The sequence below is a fragment of the Mesocricetus auratus genome, unplaced genomic scaffold (genome assembly GCF_017639785.1).
Source record: "Mesocricetus auratus isolate SY011 unplaced genomic scaffold, BCM_Maur_2.0 Super-Scaffold_100007, whole genome shotgun sequence".
Classification (NCBI taxonomy): domain Eukaryota; kingdom Metazoa; phylum Chordata; class Mammalia; order Rodentia; family Cricetidae; genus Mesocricetus; species Mesocricetus auratus.
This window is the reverse complement of record NW_024429191.1, coordinates 78,117,958-78,141,870: the sequence shown is the minus strand read 5'-3', so window position 1 is coordinate 78,141,870 and position 23,913 is coordinate 78,117,958. Positions and strand designations below refer to the sequence as shown.

Below are 23,913 nucleotides of genomic sequence, written 5' to 3'. Positions count from 1 at the left end.
TAACAATAATGGACTAAACTTCTAAAATGTAAGCAAGCCCCAATTAAATGCTCTCCCCGCCAAGAGTTGGTCATGGTGCTTCTTCACGGTAATAGAACACTAAAACAGGCAGGCTGCCCATCTGCAAACTGGTGTTATCACTCAGCTCAAGCTGTGCCTCTGAGGGGCGTGTGCTAGGACTCTTGTCTTTTCGAGGAAGCTGAGCTTGAGTCTGGCACCTTAGACCATTTGGCCACCCTGACAGGACCCTTGTCTTTTGTATAGCTGCTGCTCAATAAATATTAGCTGAAGTGTGTTGGGGCACACCTTTAATCCCAGGACTCAGGAGGCAGACATTCAGGTCTCTGTGAGTGACTGGTCATCATGTCCTACATAATGAGACCAAGCCAGCCAGAGCTGCACAATTAAGCCCTGTCTCCAAACAAATAAAAGTAGATTAAAATCTAGGAGGGAGCCACTAGCCAGTTTAAGATCTCTGGATCTGAAGAGTACCAAAGCCTGGGCGTGGAGATAGTACTTCTAACCCTCTACATGAAGCAAGATAGATCAGTACAGAAGAGGGTAGAGGTGATTCAAATGTGGGAAGGCTAAAGCTTTCGAGTAAGATACCAAAACAATACGATGGGGCCCGGCTTGATTAACATGGATCAGAGAAACTGCTCTCATCTCTCACACAGCTATTTTTCCTTCCCTCTTTCTTTTCCTCCCTCTCTTCCTCTCTTCCCTACCTCTTCTTTTTTGGAGACAGAGCCTGGAACCAGTCATGTATCCAAGGACGGATCCTTTGCCTCTGTCTCCCAAGTGCTAGGATTATAGGTTTGTGCTGCCGTGCCTAACTTCCAACAGGTACTTTCTTTTTTTCTTTTTTCTTTTTTTTGGTTTTTCGAGACAGGGTTTCTCTGTGGCTTTGGAGGCTGTCCTGGAACTAACTCTTGTAGACCAGGCTGGCCTCGAACTCACAGATATCCGCCTGCCTCTGCCTCCCAAGTGCTGGGATTAAAGGCGTGTGCCACCAACGCCCGGCTAGGTACTTTCTTTTTTTCTTTACTTACTTTCCTTTTTCTTTCCTAACACTAGTCCACCCTGTGCCTCACAGTGTGTGTGTGTGTGTGTGTGTGTGTGTGCTAATCCTTCAGCAAATATTTGTTGAGCACTTACTAAGTGCCAAGGCCGTATTCAAAGTTCTGCATAGTCAGCAATGAAGGACACGTAGATGTTGCTATCATCAGGTACAGAGTATAGCCCTGAAAAATAACTGAATAGAAATGGAATTATGGGAGCAAAGGGCAAGTGCGGTTTGCAATGTTTATTGATTTTGCTAAATTCACACGGAAGGGTTTACAGTCGTTTCTCACCTGGATACGTGTTTCCCCAGGAGTGTCCTCTTAAAAAGTATGTTTATGGGTGCTTTGCCCGCCTGTATATCACCTGCGTGCCTGGTGCTTGCAGAGGCCAGACACTTCTTTATCCTCTGGCTGACATATTTCTGTCTCATGTCTACACTTGTGCACATTTTCAATCTTAGGGTTAACTAACCCACTTCACTTTGTCAACTGACTAATATCTTCCTGTCTTATACCTACGATTTTCTGTTTCCTATTTCTACAATTATATATAGTTTTACTCCTGACTTAATGCTGTTCACTCACTGTACCTGACTCCTTTTTTTTTTCCTTTTTTCTGTGCGTTCTTCTTCTCAGACTGGTACACCTGCGGTGTCCACCCCTCTGTGGTGTCCACTCCTCTATGGTGTCCATCACCCCCCCCCTTGTTCTCAGGTCCTACACTGAGCGCCATTTTGCCAGGGTCCAGCCAGTATCAATCCTAGGCTGCAAGAGCCATCTATTTTGGACTGATGTCTTTAGGGCTATGTTTGGAACCAGCTGAACAGCTCCAGGTCCTGCCCTGAGTGGGGGAGTGTGATCAGGGAAGTCCTAGTTACCCAGTGGCGTTAAGGACCAGATAGAGATATCTTGTCTTTTCAGGAGGGCTCTAAGTCAATACTGGAGACCATTGTTTATTCAAGCATCTTCTTGAGTAGCTTTCCAAAAGCGGAGGGTGGTGGTGGTGGTGTAACTGGCAGAAGACATCTAGTATCATGTATATAGGACTAACTAAGAAACACTTCCTTTAACCCTAGAGATGGTCCTAGAATGCATGTACACAAGCCCTCAGACTTTCTGTAATGGCACGTCTCACCAGCCTTCAGACACATCCCACCAGTCCCCAGGCATGTCCCAGTAGACCTCATGATGAGTTTTGGGCCTAGGTCTATTGTTTTACAAACTATAACCCATTCTCCACTGTGGCCAGGTCATCTGCAGATAATCAGCCAACATCTAAAACCCATTCTCTACAACAATAGGAGATTCAAGCTCCTGGAATTGAGCTGAGGCTTATATCTGAAGTATCTTATTTATGGGTGTTATGCCTGCTTGTACATAACCTGTGTGCCTGGTGCTTGCAGAGGCCAGAAGAGGGTATCAGATCTCCTAGAACTAGAGTTATAGAAGGGTTGAGCTTCCATATGGGATGATGGGAATTGGATCTGGGTCCTGGAAGAGCATAAAGTGTTCTTTTTTTTTTTTTTTTTTTTTTTTTTTTTTGGTTTTTTTCGAGACAGGGTTTCTCTGTGGCTTTGGAGGCTGTCCTGGAACTCGCTTGGTAGTCCAGGCTGGTCTCGAACTCACAGAGATCCGCCTGCCTCTGCCTCCCGAGTGCTGGGATTAAAGGCGTGCGCCACCAACGCCCGGCTGCATAAAGTGTTCTTAACTGCTGAGACATCTCCAGCTCCAATGTTTTTTCAACAAGGTTTTACCAAATAGCTCAGGCTTCCCTCAAACTCCTGATCATCATTCCCCAGGCTCCTGGATGCTGAGAGTATTGGCTTACCTTACCACAGTGGTTCTCAACCTGTGGGTCTCCATCCTTTGGGGGTCAAATGATTCTTTCACAGAGGTCACATATCAGATATTTACGATATGGTTCCTAACAGTGGCAAAATTACAGTTATGAAGTAACAACAAAAATGATTTTATGATTTGGGAGATTGGCCGGGCAGTGGTGGCCCATGCCTTTAATCCCAGCACTCGGGAGGCAGAGGCAAGCAGATCTCAGTGGGTTCGAGGCCAGCCTGGTCTACAGAGTGAGTTCTAGGACAGCCTCCAAAACAATACAGAGAAACCCTGTCTTGAACCCCCCCCCCAAAAGTTATTATTGAGTTTATGTAGGAGGCACAAGTGCTACATGTATGTGTGTGGAGGTCAGAGGACAATTTTGTGGAGTCATTTTTCTTTGTCTGACTTTATGTGGGTTTGGGGATGGCACTCATGCCATCCTTACCATAGCAAGTCTTTAACCTGCTGAACTCTCTTGCTGGACTCCCACAGGCAATTCATATTAACTACAGACTCTGAATTGGCTGGTCCCAGTGGTCCGCACCTGTTACTCTAGCATTTGTGAAGATGAGGCAGGAGGATAGGAGTTCAAGGTCATCCTCTATAGCACAGTGAGTTTAAAGACAGCCTGGGCTACGCTGTTTCAAAAAGAAACAAAGGACAATGAAAACTCTGAATTGCTATCCTCCAGGGTCTGAATTTGAGTCACTTCAGAGAAGAAATTTTCTTTACTTAGGGAGAAGTGATCTTGCACAGAAGTTTAGCTAGATTCTTGGAAGACACTCCGTGGGTCTCTCTTCAGGAGCAAGGGGCACTATAACAGATAAGCTGCTATTTTTAAAGGATGAGTGTATGAGGGAAAGGACCAGAAAATGACATCATCAAGGAGTCCATGCTGGTCAAGCATGGGCATAGCAAGTTCAGTCACCCAACTGCCGGCTGAAGAGGGACTGGGGGGGGGGGGGCTTGGAAAAGTGTTTGCCCAGGAGAGTGTTGCAACACTGTTGCAGGGAGCTTTTGATCCAGGTTTTTTTTTGTTTGTTTGTTTTGTTTTTTGCCAAGGGCACAGCAATGCTGATTCCCGAACCCTGGACTAATGCATCACCTGAGCTGATTAGAGGATGGTTCTGGCCTCCTTCCTAGAGATGGACAGTTGTTAGTTCAGGGAAGGCTGGGGAGACCTACTGGGACTAAGGTACAAGTAGGAAGACTTCCACTCCAGGGAAGAGGTGAATCGAAGTCGTGACTTTCAGGGCTTTCTGATTTCATGTATTCTGCTCCACAAGTTCTTGGGCACACCTGTTAAACTGGGCGCTCCAGTTTTGGGTGAGGAAAACATCTTCTATCTCAAAAGTAACAGAAAAGAGGAGGAGACTGTTCATTATTTCCAGTGTCTTAGTTTGAGATTGGGGGAGGGAGCAAGAGGTTGGGTAAGGATAGCCCGAGTTCTAGGTTTGAATCTCAGATAAGTGATCAGCTCCGCCCAGATCCGCGCTCAGGTGAGCAGGTGAGAGGATTGGGCGCGTTTTGGACTGGCGCCTCACTAGTTCACCCTTTCTATCAACCTATCCTAGGTCGGGCTGTCTGATTGTGTAGCGTGGTCTTGTAGTCTCGCCCTATTTATATTCCATAGGGTGGGTTCCAGGAGCGGAGAGGTGCCACGTGTGAAAGGAAAGCAGGCATCTATTTCAAAATCGGGGTTGGTGAGGTGGCTTACAAGTCGCTCCCCTGAGAGGGAGGAAGGGGACGCCAGGTCCTGCAAGAAGTGCTACAGCCATTTGAGCCAACAAACCCCTCCCTCAGCTACTCCACCCGGCCCAGCCCCTGAAGCGATCAGGCCACAGCCCCCTGCCTCGTAGTTTCTCCTCCTAGAGCCGCCCGGCCCATCTCCCCATCCGAGGCCCCGCCCACGGCCCCGCCTCCGCCTCGCCGACTTCCAGGACTACAAGTCCCATCAGCCCCGGGTCAGGCCTGAAGGCGGGGCCACCACAGCAGCGAATGGGGAGGAGCTTAGCGCTCAGGCTAGGGAACGCGTGTGCCCAATCGCTGGGCCGCTCGGCCTGTGAGCTGATGGGGGGCGGGGAGGAGCCCGCTTGGGCCGGGACAAAAGCCGGATCCCAGGCAGCTGCGGGCGGCTGGAGCGATCCGGAGAGTTGGCGTGACCTGGGGCTTGCGGACTTAGAGCCTCACTCGGGCTTTCTCGAAGAGGTAAGTGCCACAGCCGTGTTCGCGGGCGCGACCCCCCAGTCCTCGAGAAGCTTCCTGCTTCCCTCCCCCAACCCGGAACCACCTCCCGGTTCGCTGGCTGTGCTCTCCCGCGCGCTGCCTGCACCTGCTTGGAACTTTTGTGCGGGTCTCAGCTTCACGGTAGTCCTCGCCCCGGCATCGAGCCGCGTTTCTACACCCTCTCAACCCTTTTCTAGTTCCTGGGAGTTTGCACGTTGCTTGCCGCCGCCCTCGCTTCTCTTCCCTCCGGATTCCTTTGCGCGTCCTGCCTCTCCTCAGCTCCACCCGGGGTCAACTCTCGAGTCTCCTCCGGCTTTTGGGGGACACTTTTTTTGGGCCCCATCGGATTCCCCACCGGATACTTGGGCGGGAAGTAGAGAAGGCGGAGGCTGCTCGCCCCACGCAGACCGGACTCAAGCAGGCCCGTCCTATTAGTTCTGTGTCGAAGTGGAGGGAGTGGGCCCCGGCCACGCGGGCTGTGCTACCCCAGGGTGCCTGAGGCCTTGCCGCGAGCGGAGCGGAGGCTTCCTGCTAAGGAGTTCCCCACGGGTCCAGCCTCCAAACAACAGATGGTCGGAGCGCCCCGGAGTCTGGACGAGGCAAGCTCCTGAGGTGTGTGTATATGTGCGTGCGCTCGCGCGCGTGTGCAAAGGATGCTACCCTCTCCCTCCTGTCAGGCCTGGCAGAGGTCCGGTGCCAGATCCTGCTGCTCTCTCGTCTTGAATTTCTGCTATGTGTGTGTGTGGGGTCCTCCTGGAAAGGACTGTGAGAAGGACAGCATTAGGGCACTTTGGTCTGCTAGCCCTCCCTGTCAATCCTCCCTTTAACATTGGTCAAGTTCTCACCCTGTTCAGTTTCTGGTATTTCTTTCCTGTTGAGAGATAACTGCCCCGGGAGGATCATTTCCACCTCTTCTTAAATACCCTGAGGGAGCGGTAAAGGGAGGCCATGAAGACAGAATAGCTGCTGTTTCTAATCCCATGTGCCTGCTGCAGCCGGGAATGCTCCAGAGAATTCTGCCCCGTTCCTCTGCTATAGGGATTGCTTATCGTCTTCCCACCCCCACTCCTCCTAGCCCTTAAAGTGAGAGTGTTCTGTCGACCCTGAGAAACATCCGCAGTAGTTCTGGCCACCGCGGTGTCCCAGAGGAGCCTTCTGGAAGAACAGGCTTCATTCATTCATCCTTCTCTGTGGGACCTCTGAACATATTCAATCCTGGGTTACTCACTGCAGAAAATGCCCCATTCAATTCAAAAGGTCCCTTCCTGGACGGGGTGGGATTGAGGGATGAAAGAGAATATGTGTGCCCGCATTCTGACATGGTTTCTCCTGAAGAGTGTGCAGATTATTGTTACCAGGAAACAGTTTCTGGGGTGAAGCCATCCATCACGAATTTGACAGTGTCATTAGTTGCTGGAAAGGGCAGCTTAAGACTTTGGGGTGTGTGTGTGTGTGTTGAGGGGGGGAGGGGGACCTCCATTTGAGTTTGGAACATACTTTGTTGTACATTTCAGTACATGCACACTTCCCAAAGGGTTTTCAGATTCTGAAAAGCACAGGAAACCTCAAAGATCCATTGCTTTAAAGGGCAGTGAATCAACAATTGAAATTCCGATTGCTCGCCACTAAGGCCTCCCTGGATGTGTGAGCTACACTGCTGAGAGAAGCCAGGCCCTTCCTCCAGTTAATCTATGAGCTCTTTGTCTCAGCCTCCCCAGCTAAGCCACAGTGCTCTAGTGGCACATCTTACTTTAGTAAACTGGCAAATCTTTCCTTTTCATCTCCCTGTTATTTTGTCTCCCGACCCCACCCACCCCTGGTCTCGTGGAGATGAACTCTCAGATCTGAGACTCACTGAAATTATGGTTTCCTTCAGTTGCCCAGGGTTGCTTTTTTTTCTCCCCCATCATCCCCTTGGCTGGGTCTCTGGGGAGGTACTAAATTCTGGGTGCTGCTGTCAGACTTCTGGGTAGGCTTGGTGAAGGGGCTTCCTTTCTCTGGAGTGCGGGATCCTGTTTGTTGAAGGCATGCCTGTGAGTGACTGAAAGTGGTCAGTGTCACCCCCTCCTCTTTCTGCTTCATGTGCTGTACTCTGTTTGGGAGGGGGCAGGGGTGTTCCCATTTGATTTCAGGACCAGTTTTTCTGGTCTGAGTCAAGAAGGTTGAGAAATGGTACTGGAGTGGGTGGGGGTGGAGGACTTGGGTAGCGGGGCTAGTTGGGGCATCTCCTTCAGAAACAAACTGAGAAGGAGTTAGTTACAAGTTACCCCAGGAGAAAGCACCGCACTGGGAAGGTCTCCGACCCCCTTTCCAGTTACCCACTTGGGGCCAGGTCCCAAACTGAGGATACCATTGTGATGAGTTAGGGACAGAGGGAGACAGCACCTCCATGATTAGCACCAGAAGCCTCTCCTTGGTGGCCTATTGGAGTTCTGTGTGGTTCTGTGACCCTTGCCTTCCCTGGGCAAGGAAAGGAGACTAACCTTCCTGGATGTGTCAGCCAGCCAGCTCCTTAATTCACCCTCCTTGTGTGAACTTGACCTTCCTCTCCCTAGCAAGTTCAACAGCTTCCATTCTGGCCCTTTGGGAGAGGGCAGGCTGTCATCATCTGCCAGGCACTTGGCATGCATGACTGGGTTTCCTTTCTCCATCTCTTCTCTCTGTTCTCCACAAGCAGCTCTGGGGAGAGTGGGGGTATCTGGTAAGGTAGTTGACAGGAAGGATGAGCGAATCCTCATCATAGACTCCCGAATTGAAGGGGGGCAGTCTTGGGAGAAATGTCTTTCTGTTAGGCCTGCAGTGGCTGTTTACGGAGACTCGGGAATGTTAGGGCTCAAGTCTTGCTGGTGAGTCGGGCAAGTTCACCCCCTTCCTCTGAGCTTTGATTCCTCATCTGAGAAATGGGACTCTGAGTCTGAGTGGACTTGATGTATGAGTTCACGACAGGAGTTGCTTTTTGCGGAGCTGGGAACCAAACCCAGGGTCTTATGCATTCGAGGCAAGCACTCTGACACTGAATTATGCTCCCAGCTTCTAAGACGAGTTTCTCTAACACATGTCAGTAAAGATGGCTTCTGCCTTCTCCCAAATTCTGGCTCATTTAAGGATGACTAGTACAGGGTGGTCCCCAGAGAGGCCTCTGTTTTGCTCAAAGCTAACTGCTAAGATGACTCAGTGGGGTGGGTGGGATGATCTGTAGGTCATAGTTCCCTGCCCTGTGACTGTTAATGTATGCACTCTGAGGTGGGAGTCTAGTGTCCTAGGAGAAGAGAGCTTTGAGGTAACGGTTTCCTTCCTCCCACCCCACCGGGGTGTGTAGCCTATTGAGATGTATGTGAGTCAGTCTGGGAGGGGGATAAAACCAGCCTGTGCAATTCCAGCAAAGTTCTTCACAGGTCAGGGACTTAAAGAGTAGGTCAGTGTGTGTGGGCCCACCTCGGAGAGCAGCATTCACATTTGGATAAAACCTTGGTGTTTCTGGCTTCCCCTTTGATCTGCCTTTTGCTCAGGGCTAAATGTGGTTGTGGCCAGCTAATTTGCCCCAAGGGAATAGAGACAAGGTTAAGGTCAGGCTAAGAGTTCCAGAGGAATTGCACATTTTTAAAATTTTTCTCTCCCTCCTTCTGTCCCTCCCTCTTCTCTCCCTCTCTTCTTTTTTCTATTTGGGATTAGATCTCTTATGACCCAGGCTGGCCTTGAGCTTCTGATCCTTCTGCCAGTATCCCCGGGTGATGGGATTATGGGAATGTCTGGTGCCATGTTCCTAATTTTCTGTCATTTCTTTAGCTCTAGGTCTAGATCTGTGTCTCTGCTGATGAAGCTGCTTTGACGACACCTTCCACCCCCCTCCCACCAAAAGAGCCCTTTTCCTTTCTGTTGAGAAAAGCCAAGATACAGTTTTATTGTTTAGGGGCCGCTGGGAATAGATCCAGCCTGCTGGGGAAGATAGTGCATTGACCTTCCTGGCCCAGTTGACCAGTTTCTCTTACCCTCACAGGTAAACCGGGTCCCTCTGCAGCCATGTCAGCTAAGGCAATTTCAGAGCAGACCGGCAAAGAACTCCTTTACAAGTACATCTGTACCACCTCAGCTATCCAGAACCGGTTCAAGTATGCCCGGGTTACTCCCGACACCGACTGGGCACGTCTGCTGCAGGACCACCCCTGGCTGCTAAGCCAGGTGAGCTTTGCCTGCTTCCTAGGCTCTTCTTTCCAACCCAGGCTCTGAGGAGGAGAAAGCATTTGATTTGTTGGAGGTGTCCCAAGGAGTTATGTGATTGCACATTTGCCTATGTGATTGCAGCTGGCTGAACAGGGTCTTGAGTTTGTTCTGGGCCCTTCATATGGACTTGGAACCAGACAGATTGGTATCCAAATCACACTTCTCTGTTTAAGAACCGTGTGGCCTGGGGCAAACCATTTCATTTCTCTTGAGTTAGGTTCCCCAACTGTGAAATAGGAATAACACTTTATAAGCTATAAAGATTAGCAAGAATATCCAGAAAGCATTTAGTGTGCTGTCTAACAGCTGGTAGATGTTCAATTAAAAAAAAAAAAAGGTGTATATCTTCCTTCCCTAAAGTGGAGCATCTCAGAACAATTAAGAAATGTGACCTTAGTCGGACAGTAATGGTACAGGCCTTTAATCCCAGCACTAGGGAGACAGAGGCAGGCGGATTTCTGTGAGTGCAAGGCAAGCCTGGTGTTCAGAGCAAGTCCAAGACAGCCAGGGCTGTTACACAGAGAATCCCTGTTTTGAAAAAAAACAAAAAACAAAAAACCCAAACAAACAAACAAAAAAAAGAAGTGGGCCCTTGAGGCTAGAGAGATGGTGAAGATCAAGAACTGTTCTTTTAGAGGAGCTGGGCTTGGGTCCCAGCATCCACATGGCAGCTCACGACTATCTGTAACTCCAGGTCCAGATTATCTAATGTCCTCTTCTGCATATGTGCAGGCAAAGCACTCATACACATAAAAATAAAGAAGCAGGGCCTCATGCTTTGTGGAAATGACTGATGGCTGACCATGGAGGGGATCAGCCTGGTCTAGAAGTGCTTCAGATCCTTCTGTAGCGTATTTGACTGGCTTTAGGAAACCCTTAGACTTCTTTGACAGGCCCAGACAAGACCTTATGCTGTTGTCTTGTTTTTCTCTTTCTGGGGCAGTTGGGAAGGTAGTGAATTCCTGGTCCTGGGGTGAGGGGACTGAGTGGCCTGGTGTTGCTAGGGTTTAAGTACAGGTAGGGATGGGAATGATCAGACTGCTTCCAAAGGTCCTTTGTCATCCTAAGGATCTGTCCTAAGTCTTTTAGAACATGAGGACTGGCCCATGTTCTAAATGTGGTTGAATGAAGCAGCTAATACCTCATGAAGAAAGTAGATCACTGACTCACTCATAGGCGTTCACTGAGCATCTAGTCTGTGCCAGGCTCATCCTGGCTGTCTCGGGTGGTCAAAAGATATGGCTGGGATAGGTGAGGAAAAGCTCCAGGACAGGAAAGTGGTCCTGATGGATAAATGAGTTAGTTGGAAGCAGGGTGATGAAAAGCCATACAACTTCACTTCCTATATTACCTCTTCCTTTCTCACTGTAAGTTCCAACCCTTTTCATTCCAGAGCTTGGTAGTCAAGCCAGACCAGCTAATCAAACGTCGAGGAAAGCTTGGCCTAGTTGGGGTCAACCTCACTCTGGATGGAGTCAAATCCTGGCTAAAACCTCGACTGGGACATGAGACCACCGTGAGTCTTGGTGTAAGGGGTCAGGGTGGTAACATACGGTAACTTCCAGATAACCAACCTATGGCTTACAACCTCACCAGTCACATAGCATTGGAGAAGGATGGAGTGTGGAACTGCCCTGGCTGCAGCCCAGTCTTGGTGGTGATTCCCAGCTCCCTCATCAGGAAGTTAATCATTGGTAGTGCTTCTTATAAGATGTACTATAGTTGTAACCCCAGAACAATTAGGGAGCCAGAAACTGACCACCAGCCTGGAGATAGGACTCAGGCTCCATTCTGGGAACTGCTTGCTCTCCAAATAACTGCTTGGTTTCCCAATAAAGTTGTGGGAGTTTAGGATGACATGCTTACAAAGAAGGTGGATTAAAACAAGATGAAAGGGGGAGCCACAGAATTATTAGACAAGAGAAATATGCTGGGTGGAGAGCCATGGATGAAGACAGTTATTAATGCTGAAGAGGAAGCTCAGTTCTCCCAGTGCGGTGATTACTGTCAGCTATGAGGATGAGAGCTAGAATGAAATGTGGCTTAGGAAGCTAAGCAGTGCTCAGTGATAAAACTGTTTCTTCTCCTCATTCTCCAAGGAAGGTGGAGAATGGGGGTGGGGCGGGGGGGCCGTCTGAAGCTTGGCTTAGCCTGGGGAGGATGTGTGTCTGTATCTGCTTGACACAGAGTTCTGCAGAGACTGGCATAGGCACAGGTCAGGGATGAGGTGTTCTTTTCTTTGTCTACCCTGGGGAAGTGGCATCAGAGACATCTTCCTCCATGTGGGCTTGCTCAAAGCAGCTGTCACTGTTTCTTAACACTGGTCCTTGTAGGTAAAAATGGATCTTTGAAGCTCTTCATGGGTCCAGGGGTAGGGGGATCTGACCTCTGAGTTCCCAGGCCCCTGAGGAGAGTGTGGTGGGGCTGGGTACTGAACAGTGTCCTCAGGGAGTACATCATGCACCCTTCCTAGCGTGCTGATGGGAGAGAGGGAGATGTCATGGACATCTGAGCTGGCAGCATTGTCAGACCTGGATGGAGCGGCTCATTACCTCTGATGGATCACTGTCTGGTCCCTGACTCAGCAATGACGCACAGGCGGGCAGGCGGGGGTTCAGGGCATGAGGGCTGTCTCTCCTCTGCCGCCGCCAGGGACCCACTCAAGCTGATTAGCTCTGCAGGGCTGTTGTCTTCAGCCAGGAAACACAGGAGGGAAAGTTTTCCCTAATCAGCCTCTGGCTCTCCTCTCCCCTGCCCCTCAAGCCTGGATTCATGTCCTCAGGCAGGGTCACTGTGTTTACCTCAGGGAAAAGTAGTGTGCCCGCACCATTATACACAAGTTCCCATATCTCCCTGCTTGACTGCCTGAGCCAGTGAGATTGATCGGTGGGTAAGGCACTTGCCACCAGGGTGAATGACCTGTGTTTGATTCTTGGGATCCACATAGTAGGGGGAGATCTGAATTATCCTCTGATCTCCACATACTCATCATAGCATGCACATATTCCTGCCCCCATCCCCAAACATAAGTAAAAATGTAAAGAGAGACTCTCCTGAGGACTTCTTAGTCTGCCTGTGACCCCATTGTCCTGACTTCTGGAGAAATCTCTCTGCCACATGGAGTGGCAGTGCTTGGGCCGTGCCTTCGTGAAGAGTACATCATGCATCTAAGCTGCATCTCTCTCACTTTCTCTGTAGGTCGGCAAAGCCAAAGGCTTCCTCAAGAACTTTCTGATTGAACCTTTCGTCCCCCACAGTCAGGTACGTGAGGCAGTGCTAAGCTGGGTCTTCTTCCTCAGTCAGCTTTGTAAGGGTTGCCCTCCTCAAATGATGACAGGAGAGACTGAGGAGCATAGGGGAATAGCCAAGGAGGCCAGGGTCTCCAAAGCTCAGGCAAAGGCCTGGAGGAAATGATGAGTAAGGAAGCCGGGAATGAAGGGGAGGCTTACTTGGCAGCAAAACAGAGGGAGAGCAGGTAACAGGGGGGACTTCCTGATGTTGGGATGAGAAGGACTTGAAGGCAGGACCCCTTCAAGATGGGACACTGACTCAGCTAAGGAGGGTGGGGCCTTGTCTTTTCTTGTCCCCTAGCAGAAGGTGGTAAACATTTCCCCTTGGGGAGCACTTTGTATGGGGTTTAAAAATGAGACCACAGGCTTTGGGCTCCACTCCTGGGGTGAGGCCTTCTGACTCCTGCCCGTTTAGTACCCTCATGACTTCTTGCTGTTTGACTTGCAAGGCGGAGGAGTTCTATGTGTGCATCTATGCTACTCGGGAAGGAGACTACGTCCTGTTCCACCATGAAGGGGGTGTGGATGTGGGCGATGTGGATGCCAAAGCCCAGAAGCTGCTTGTGGGTGTAGACGAGAAGCTGAACACCGAGGACATCAAGAGACACCTGTTGGTCCACGCCCCTGAGGACAAGAAAGAGTTGAGTTCTGAGAGGGATGGTGTGGACACGACTGGGTACAGAAGTCCAGTCTGACATAGGAGACCAATGCACTGGGCTCTGGGTACAGGAGAGAGGAAGTAGAATGGATCTCCCTGCTGCTTGGGAGCAGGTGGTGGGTACAGCTTTGTCCTGAGGAAGGGAGCCACGTGTTCGGGAGGGTGCTGGCTTGAAATCAGTCTGCAATATGCCAGCCTCATTCCTCACCTCCTTGCCCCTGTCTGTCTGGCACCTCCTCCAGCTCTGAGCTTGACAGCTTCTTTCCGCCTCAGAGTCTGAGGAGTGACATCCGAGGGAGCAGGGCTGGCAGAGGACAGTGGAGGCCAGAGGGTCAGGAGTGGAAAGTGGTGCCGGGCTGTCTGTAACAGTGAGATTGCTACAGCAAACGGGGTGGGAATGGAGTCCTGGCTGATGGGTTAACCGGCCCTCTTTCCCTTTCCTTCTAGAATCCTGGCCAGCTTCATCTCTGGCCTGTTCAACTTCTACGAAGATCTGTACTTTACCTACCTTGAGATCAACCCCCTTGGTAACAAGCTTTGTTTGTTGGGATGGGATGAGGTTGGGTCCCCATGTCTACAGTAACCCTGGCTTTGGTGTTCAGAGAGCCTGGACTCTCAGGCCAGAAGACAGTACAAAACTTCTGTGGGTACTTAAGGCATCCCCATTAAGGAGTGGTCTTCAGTGCCATCTCCTGTTTCTGAGCGCCAAGACTATAATTTATTCATCTTAACCAACTTCAACTTCTTTCTTTGGCCTTAATTTGTCCTGCTCTGGAGGAGTCCTGGCTTTGGTCTGTCTGTTGGGTTGTTATTCCTGTCTACAGGTTAGGATTCCCAGGCTCTGGTCTGATCCTCCCTGTACCCTTAGAGGCCTCACTGGCCCTCCCTCTCAGGGAGTTGGTCAATCATTTACCACCCCTGACACCTAGAAGAGCTGGCTATAGGCTCTCAAGCTGTGAAGGAGGCAGATGGCCTGGCCGATTTTGGCTAGGCCTCTCAGGGCAGAGTCCAAGAAGAGGGGAATTACTAAATTCCAGCTGAGGATGTAGCCCCTCTAGTGGGCCAGATGGCTCTGTGCTAACTTAATTAGCTAAATGGCCTGAGAAGAAATAGGGATGCTTAGTGAGGCATTGCAGATGAATATGCTGGCCCAGGGCCCAGGGCACTCTGGGGTACTTTGCACCAAACACTGAGACTTCTTTCCCTAGCTAGACCACAGAAGCCCCAGATGTATACACCTAGGGTTTCTGACAGCAGTAGCGCATGGATATGTGGGTGTGTGGTAGCTGTGTGCATGGACGTGTATGTGTGGTAGCTGTGTGCATGGATGTGTGTAAGTGTGTGATAGCTGTGTTGCATGGACGTGTGTGAGTGTGTGGTAGCTGTGTTGCATGGACGTGTGTGTGTGTGTGTGTGTGTGTGTGTGTGGTAGCTGTGTGCATGGATGTGTGTATGGGTGTGTGGTAGCTGTGTGCATGGACGTGTGTGTGTGTGGTAGCTGTGTGCATGGACGTGTGTGTGTGGTAGTTGTGTGCATGGACATGTGTGGGTGTGTGTGGTAGCTGTGTGCATGGACTTGTGTGGGTGTGGGGTAGCTGTGTACATGGACATGTGTGGGTGTGTGGTAGCTGTGGTGACCTGAGATTTGAACCTAAGACCTAGACCGACAGGGTTTTTTGTTGTTTTGGGTGGTGGTTTTGTTGTTTTGAGGTACAGTCTAGTCAAGTCCACACTAGCTTCAAACTCACTATATAGCTGAGAATGACCTTGAACTTCTAGTTTTCTGTGCTCCCATTATCTTCAACAGTTTTATTATTTATTTAAATTAATTTTAAACATTTAAAAAACCTTATTTGTGTATACATCTGTATGTCTATGTGTGCCTGGGGTGATCAGAAAGAATGTGTCTGATGGAGTTACAAGCACTTGTGAACTGCCCTACATGGGTTCTAGGTCTTGAACTCGTGTCCTCTAGAAGAACAGCAAGCTCTGTTTACTGCCAAGCCACTGGTCCTTCTCATCAGCCCTTTATTTTATTTTATTTGCATTTGTGTTTTGCCTGCATGTAGGTCTATGTGAAGGTGTCAGAAACTGTAGTTACAGACAGTTGTAAGTTGTAAGAACAGTCAGTGCTCTTAACCACTGAGCCATCTCTCCAGCCCCACCCTTTATATTTCAATATATTATTTGGTGCAAGGGATTGAACCTAGGTCCTCTCTCATGTTCTACCAACTCTAGAAAGCAGGTTTTGTTTGTTTTGTTTTGCCTAATAGCAGGATATGGATAGGCCAATGCTTGAATATTTAAAGCAGGGAGTATGGCATTTTACGAAGCTATCAAAACTTGCTATGGCAGCAAACAGGTCTCCTTCGACCTGTTGCCTGAAGGTCAGTGAGTGGGGAATGTTCCGAGGGTCTCCATAAGGGCCATTCTGATTTGTGCTTATTAGGCATGTGTGAGAGTACATGGGCTGCACCTGGAGCAGTCTGGAGGGGTGGTTTGGAGGCTGATGGTTGCCTCACCTAAAAGTTGGTGTCTGACCGCTTTGACTTTCTTCTAGTGGTGACCAAAGATGGTGTCTACATCCTTGACCTGGCAGCCAAGGTGGATGCCACGGCTGACTACATCTGCAAAGTCAAGTGGGGTGATATAGAGTTCCCTCCCCCATTTGGGCGTGAGGCATATCCAGAGGTGAGGCAGGTTTGGAGAGGAGATGGAGGGTGATGGGCCTAGGAGACAGCATGACTAATCCTAGACAATCATTTGGTCCCCGTCTTGGCTCTGTATTTGGCAAGGAAAAGAAAAATGGAGAACCATTTAATTTTCTTAAAATCCCAGTGAGGTTGGGGGGTGGGAATGGGAATCAGCCAAGCCTCTGAATCCTGGCCAGAAATCCTTTTAGGCATCACTCTCAATCAGCCTCTCTGGGCTCTTCACTTGATTTGTTGCTTCTTGATAATTCCAAGTGGCTCTTCCCAGCCCTGATGGGAAGGTTCTTCTCTTGGCCACTGACTGAGAATTTTAATAGCTGCTCCCCACCCCATCCTTTGAGAAGTCCTCCCAGCAGGAGCAGACCTTCTGTGAAGTCATATAGCCAGGCTGGAGGAAGGAGGAGGGCTGGGGAGTGGTCGAGGATGTGGAATGAGCTAAGGACAGGAGCTGGTGTGGAGAGTGTGACCAAGGCAGCAGGACATAGTGGGGTCTGGACTCAGGCAGAGGACCAAGGACTTGAAGCCAGGGGTTGAGCTGAGAAGCTTGTTTCCAGGATGTAGGCAGCTTTGGTACTTTAAAAGTACTATCATATTCTGTCCCAGGCCTGAGGCCTTACAGTTCCCCATTCCCTGCCCACTGTAGTGCTTGAATAGCTCTTTAACGTGCCTTCAGATAGAGAGCTGTGGTCTTGGGGTTTGGGACCTTGTGAAGGGGTGTCCAAAAGGCCACCTGTGGTTATTTGTTCCCCAGGAAGCCTACATTGCCGACCTGGATGCCAAAAGTGGGGCAAGCTTGAAGCTGACCTTGCTGAACCCCAAGGGGCGGATCTGGACCATGGTTGCTGGGGGCGGCGCCTCTGTTGTGTACAGGTAACAAGAAAGGGGTGCAGATGACTGCCAGCCAGGTCCACCCTAGTTTGTGGTCAATGAACTTACTGAACAGATGAAAGCAGTGGCACCCTTGAGGGTTTCAAGTGCTCTGGGCCATCTGCCCTGTACACAGTGTCTTCTGCAACCTTATTTAATTCAAAATGATTGCATTTTATGGTTTCAGTTCTTGTAATTGATGTGTGTGCCTAATAGAAAAGTAAAAGCTGCTCACCCATTCCTCACAGGGTCACCCTTGAGAACACCTTACTCTGCTCTCCTGGGGCATTTTAATGCCTAAATAAATGTTTGCACTTTTTCACTTTATAGAAATACTGGGACCATGTTTTATTCCCTTTTGAACAATTGGCAGTTGTTTTTTCTTGGGAGTTAATGGTAGACGTGTCATCTGCCACAGCCCTCCTGCTGCTCTGGCTACAGCAGTTTGCTCCTTGAGGACTCCTGCAGCATACAAGTTCTTGTGTCTTTGGGCCATGTGAGCAGCTGCTCATTGTTCATTTTACCCACGCTGTCTGCCCAGAACCTTGGTGCCCTGAGGCTAGCAAAGTGCTCTGCCCAGGAGAGGCTCATGTCACGTGGACCTTTAAGTGAGGCTTGTGTGGGGGTTGAAGGTTATAGGTCTGTGAGGCCAGTTTTGCAGGCTGGCTTTCATGCTTGTGGCAATAATGGACAGCTCTGTACAGGTTTGACTCTTGACCTGAACAAGCGCTGAGTTTTGTGTCTCTCTGACAGTGATACCATCTGTGATCTTGGAGGTGTCAATGAGCTGGCGAATTACGGGGAGTACTCAGGTGCTCCCAGTGAACAACAGACCTATGACTATGCCAAGACCATCCTCTCACTTATGACTCGAGAGAAGCACCCAGATGGTGAGGCACCAGCATGAGTGCATGGGGGTGCACACACACATTCTGGGGTGGCACAGTGTGTGGGACAGATTTGTGCTGGGAATCACTTAGGCCATAGTCCTTTGCAACTTGGGACTAGGCATTTGATTTCAGGGTCTCTTTTTGCAGTGCTAGTGGACGCTGGCAGCATCATTCAGAGGTGCTCATGTTGGCCAAGGAGAGTATGTGACATTTGCCTTATGTATGAATAGGGAGGCAGAGGAGGAAAGGCTGTGGCATGCTTTTGCTGTGATGAATATAAACTTGTAGCTTAGTGACGTCTTCCAGCTTACCAGGCTTTGTGACCCCCAGTGTCCCTGTCCCACCTTCCCAGTTTAGGGACATACATACATACATACATACATACACACACACACACACACACACACACACACACACACACACACACATACACACACACACACACATACATACATACATACACACACACACACACACATACATACATACATACACACACACACACATACATACATACATACATACATACATACATACACACACACATATACCAGTTCCATTTAAGAGAGAAAGGAAGGAGCTGGGCATTGGTGGCACACACCTCCTTTAATCCCAGCACTTGGGAGGCAGAGACAGGTAGATCTCTGTGAGTTCGAGGCCAGCCTGGTCTACAGAGCGAGATTCAGGACAGCTGGGGCTGTGACACAGAGAAACTCTGTCTCAGAAAAAAAAAAACAAAAAAGAGAGAGGGAAAAAAAAGTAAGATTCCCACTAGAGGTATCAAGACAGCAAGCTGGACTTGTGGGTAACAGCCGGAAGTAAAACTGCAGGTTTTGGATTACCACTGGGTAATATGGGTCGTGGAGAGCTGAGTTGATAAAGCTGAGTGGCTGTTTGGGGAAATTGTCCTGCTCGCTCCCTGTACCCTTTACTCAGAACGTCCTCAGTTAATTCCTGGGGCCAAGCTCAAGTCTTCATCTCTCTAACTTTGTGTTACTTTGTTTTTGCTCCCAATCCAGGCAAGATCCTCATCATTGGAGGCAGCATCGCAAACTTCACCAATGTGGCTGCCACCTTCAAGGTAACTGTGAGCAGTAGTAGTTGCAGTTTCTGGGGAAAATGGGCTGGAGGTAGCAAAGTTTGAGCCTGAGGCAAGTTCCTGTGCATTGCCTTGGTCTGGTTAAGGGCTTGTGACCTAGGGTCTGCCTGTCTCTTTTTTGGGGCTGGAGATTGACCCCTGTCCTAGGGCTCTTGTGGAGGAAGCAGAAGACCCGGGATATGGGTCTAAAGCTCTGTGTCTCTGCAGTCACACTTGCTGGAAAATAACTCTCCCATCTGCTGCAGACGGGGAAGCTGAAGGCTTGCTCTGTCATCTCAGAACCAGTTCTCAGAGGCTGGGCATGATTGTCCTGCTGGGTTCTCTGCAGTTGAGGGTCTCAGTCAGTCACCAGTCCCTGCTCTAAAACCTTGGGATAAGGACAGCTTCTGATAATCTCATTCAGTCAGAGTCCTCTGAGTCTGTGTCCCTATGCATGGCCGTGAGTCTGGACCTTGGGACCATGCTTTTAAAGAAATACGACTCCAGTCCACAAAGGTGACAGAGCTAACATTTCTCAGTAGTCACCCCCTCAGGCCAGCCTCTCATTATTTCATGTCATGGTGCTCAATGCAGCTTTTCAGAGATATGCCTCTTGTGGTCATCCCATCTATGACTTGAGAATAATAGTGTCCACCTTGAAAGTCTGAGCTCTCAAGAAGTGAAGGACCACAGTTCATCAGGTCTGCCTACAACAGGGTCTCCCTAGTTGGGCCTGATTTGTTGAAGTGGTTTTACACCCGCAATTTTTACTTGGGAGTGTCCTGCAGTTGCAGCTTGCATCCTTTTTGAGGGAATGGTCAGGCATCAAGCAGGAATGGTGTAACATCCTGTGACATGCTTTAGGTGATAGAAGCCAGCCTTGAAGTCAGCATTCTGTTTGGAGAAGTGCAGCCTCTCATTTTCCAGATTGGTTGGGTGTCATCATAAGAGCTATTAGGTGGCTTTTGATGTTAAGGAAGACCATAGCTTTGTAACTGAGATGCCTTGCATGGGACCCCGACATAGACCTCCCACCCCCACCCCAAGTGCAGTAAGAGGTAAGAATGACTGCAGCCAGAACAAGAGGAACCTGGAAGCACTGTTGTTGGCATTCTTGTATGCCAGAGTCTTGAGGGATGGTTCTTGGGTACTCCATGGCCATTCCTCAACACACGTGGCCACACGATGGGCCTGGAGTTCCTCAGTTCACTCAACTTGTGTGTATAATCCTCTGTGGTCCTTGACCACTAGGACCTGCTGTGCTGTGTGAGAAGTGGCCCCTTTCATGCACACCTGAACATTTGTTTATTGTGCTTATAAATTGATTGTGGCTGCCTTGTTCTAATCATATGTCTCTGCTGTCCTTTGGCTTTCTTTAGGGCATTGTGAGAGCAATTCGAGATTATCAGGGTCCTCTGAAGGAGCATGAGGTCACAATCTTTGTCCGAAGAGGTGGCCCCAACTATCAAGAGGGACTACGAGTGATGGGAGAAGTTGGTAAAGTGGGAAATTTTTTTCTTCCTTTTTTCAAGACAGGGCTTCCCTGTGTAGCCTAGGCTGTCCTGGAGGTTGCTCTGTAGACCAGACTGGCCTCAAACTCAGAGAGATCTGCCTACCTCTGTCTCCTAAGTGCTGGGATTAAAGGCATGCACCACCACTACCCACCCCCATTGTTGTGTTAAGGTTATTTTGTGTATGAGTGTTTTGCCTGCATGTATATATGTATACTGTATGTAGTGCCTGGTGCCTACAAATAACAAAAGAGGGCATATGATTCTCTGCAAGTGCTGTTAAAGATGGCTATGAGCCACTATGTGGGTGCCGGAAATTGAGCCTGGGTCCTTTGCAAGAGCAACAGGTGCTCCTAACTGCTGGCTTATCCCTCCAGCATCCAGCATCCTCTCCCTTCTGTCTGGAAGGTCTGTGGCATGTCTCCTTGACTGTCCTGGAAAAGGCTCTTTGGAGTCTTCTGTGATATGCCACACCCTGGTGGAGGCCTGAAAATTGAGAATGACTAGGCTCTACATTTAACAAATTCAGAATGCCTGCTCTGTGGGTAGTAATGCTGGGTACTAGAGCTTTAGCTTGACTCTGATGCCATGAAGTAATTAAAGGGGGCAGGTGACTAGAAAGTGTAATGTTTTAGTAAAGACCTGGAGCAGGGGAGTGCAGCTTAGGGATGACCTCTGCAGAGGACAGGACGTAGTCCAAGGCTCTACAGTGGAGTGTGTGTGTGAGAGACAGAGACAGACAGAGACAGAGAGTGTTCGAGAGTGATTGACTCCTGGGTAAAGAGGAAGAAGAGTGACCAGTGTGGCAGCAGACCATCTAGGAGACTACGGAAGCATTTTAGAGAAGCAGTTCTCTTCATGTGAAGCTCCAGAAAGTGACAAATAGAAGACATTCTTTCAATGAGCTTGATGTCTGATTGGAAAAGACATGAGCTTCCCATCTTCATTTTCCAAAATTCAGTCTCCATGGCAAGCTCCCTACCCCCACCAATCACCTAAAGTGATACCAAGTGCTACTTTCCATCTCTTTATCTAAAGTGAAGAAATTGCCAGTGTGGTTGCTCATGCCTTGAATCCCAGCACTCAGGAGGCAGAGGTAGGTGGATTTCTGAGTTGAGGTCAGCTTGGTCTAAGTAGCAAGTTCCAGGCCAGCCGAGCCACGGAGTAAGACTGTCTCAAAGAACAGAGCAGTGCAGGGGATACAGGAGGCAGGGTTGTGAAGGGTGCACCCTTCAGGCTAGGGGGGTTGGCAGCTGGCACTTATGTTGAGCTCAGCGATGGAGGAGCAGCAGGTGAAGATGCTGGCTCTGTGTAGGAGAAGCAAGGCCAGTGCCTCAGGGGAGCCAGCTAAGGGTGTTTAGAAACAGAGAAACCAGGCCAGAGAGGTAGGCATGGTGAAGAATGGAGGCGTGTGGAAAGCCGGGATCCAGGTGTTCAGAGGCGCGTGCTAATACCCTTCTGGCACCTGCTTGCCAGTGGCCGATGCTGCTTCCTCTCCTTGTCAACAGGTGATCTTTCGAAAGACTGGTTTGGTGGTGAAATTTTGGACAGCTGGTTTGTCTTGGATAATCAGTCTTGCCCTCACAGTGTCAGGCTTTGAGCAAGCCAGTCAAGGGGCCCTGCAGAGTCCTGTGGACTAGGCACTTACTCCAGGTCTGGAATCACGGACTTTTTCCTTCTCTCACAGGGAAGACCACTGGAATCCCCATCCATGTCTTTGGCACAGAAACTCACATGACGGCTATTGTGGGCATGGCCCTGGGCCACCGGCCCATTCCCAACCAGCCACCCACGGCAGCTCACACTGCCAACTTCCTCCTGAATGCTAGTGGGAGCACATCGGTAGGTGAAGGTAGCTATGCCAGGGGGAGCACATGGGTAGGTGATGGATAGCTCTCCTCCCACCTTAAAGGAAGGCACCACTTTCCCTCCATCCCCCACTGTCCCACACAGGACACACTGGCATTTAGGGGGATAGGAGGATGCCAGGAGTATTGCTATATGGTTGTGCTCCAGTCAAGGTAAAGTAATGAAAAGACTGAAGGTTTTAAAATCCAACCCGAGTCCAAATCCTGACTGTGCTTGAAGAGAGTGGGACTTGAACAGGTGCCTTAGCCACCAGGGCCTCTGTTGGCTTGTCTGCGGCATGGAACAAAATCAATTCTGTTTTGGCATTGTTGTAGTGGTACTTTGCAAGTGCAGTTTATGAAGAACACCATTGAGCTAGGTTTAGTGCACAGCTGTACTGGGGCAGGAGGATTGCTGTGGATTCCATGCCAGCATGGGCTGTATATCACTTTTTTGGGGCATTCAGGACCAGTGGCTCTTGTCCTCAGCCACTACCTATGACTCTTAACCCTGTTCTCTCCTTATATTACTCAAGACTCCAGCACCCAGCCGGACAGCATCTTTTTCCGAGTCCAGAGCTGATGAAGTGGCACCTGCAAAGAAAGCCAAACCAGCCATGCCCCAAGGTAACTCCCAGATGTTTAGCACAGTGCATGAGACAGCCTCTGGTGTCCTTCCTCTCTCTCCCTGGCTGGGGCCTGTCTGGAAGAGGCAGCAGGGAAGGAGTTTGAGCTTGGCTGTGGGGCTGGGCCTCAGCATGAGATGGGAGAGGATCTCATGAGGATGAAGTGACTTGAGTCTTCCCTGTGACTTCTGAGCTGAGAATCCACATTGCCTGGGTCATCATCTCCCTCCCTTCCATCTTCTACCCCTCTTCCTGGGAGGAGACAGGAGGATTTCAGCAGAACCAGGAAGAGGAATGTTCTCTCAGATTCCTACATGAAAGACAGGAGCTGGGGGGTGGAGACAGCAAAGCTAGCTGCTCAACAGTCGTCTGTCTTCCCCCACCAGCTGGGGGCTCTTAATGCACTTCTGTATGCACCCTTGTCTCCTAGCGCTTGCACGCATCACCTGGTTCATCTCCGTCCCAGTGACAGCTGGCCTCCCAGCACTCACACTGGCAGTAGATGAGTGACCCTGGCTGACAGCCTTGCAGTTCTTTGTCGTATAGTCAAGCTGGACTAAGACGTCTTAGAAATCATTACAGTAACTCTGAGGCTCAAGATCAGAAGTCTTGCAGTCTCCAAGGTGTCAGCTTTGTCCACAGTGGGGAATAGTGGGGCCAGCACCGTACTAGGCTGCATGGGATAGAGAGATTGGTGTTGAGAGGGGATAACCCAGCCAGCCTGGAGGAGGCTTCAGTGTTCAGTTGCCCAGCCTTCCTCTTTTTGTCCTCCCTCTGTACCCCAATTCTTTGTCTTGCTTGCTTCTGTTCTGCTCACTGGTGCTTTTGCCTCTTTGTTGGCGTTACTCAGTGATAGCACCAGAAGGCTTGTCTGTGGAACTGTCCCTGTTTCTACGCTCTCCCACCAGATCCTCCCACCAGCAGTTCACTCAGTTTCCTTGGTCATTTTCTTTAACAGATTCAGTCCCAAGTCCGAGATCCCTGCAAGGTAGGATGCCCCGACCCTGCCCCCACTCTGCGTGTGGCTTTGTTAGTGGGTTCCAGTTTCTCTGTATGCTTTGTTTCTTCCTTCCCTGGTGGGTTGAAGTGTT

The 23,913-nt window shown here is 49.8% G+C and overlaps 1 protein-coding gene across 3 annotated transcripts in view; it reads left to right on the top strand.

Moving 5' to 3' along the window:
- Positions 1-4,950: 4,950 nt before the first annotated feature.
- Acly (ATP citrate lyase) overlaps positions 4,951-23,913 on the top strand; it is a 45,352-nt gene continuing 26,389 nt past the window's right edge. The window contains exons 1-14 of one of the 3 annotated variants that reach the window (XM_005087383.4): positions 4,951-5,105; positions 9,121-9,302; positions 10,738-10,860; positions 12,543-12,605; positions 13,084-13,274; positions 13,740-13,819; positions 15,853-15,983; positions 16,755-16,873; positions 17,624-17,760; positions 18,780-18,841; positions 20,218-20,335; positions 22,037-22,191; positions 22,733-22,823; positions 23,781-23,810. In XM_005087383.4, coding sequence (XP_005087440.1) covers positions 9,144-9,302; positions 10,738-10,860; positions 12,543-12,605; positions 13,084-13,274; positions 13,740-13,819; positions 15,853-15,983; positions 16,755-16,873; positions 17,624-17,760; positions 18,780-18,841; positions 20,218-20,335; positions 22,037-22,191; positions 22,733-22,823; positions 23,781-23,810 — 1,459 coding nt within the window. In that variant the 5' untranslated portion in view covers positions 4,951-5,105; positions 9,121-9,143. Of the gene's footprint in view, positions 5,106-5,581; positions 5,736-9,120; positions 9,303-10,737; positions 10,861-12,542; positions 12,606-13,083; positions 13,275-13,739; positions 13,820-15,852; positions 15,984-16,754; positions 16,874-17,623; positions 17,761-18,779; positions 18,842-20,217; positions 20,336-22,036; positions 22,192-22,732; positions 22,824-23,780; positions 23,811-23,913 lie in introns of those variants that run through there. The other 2 variants (XM_040749697.1, XM_005087384.4) reach the window with 2 other exon arrangements.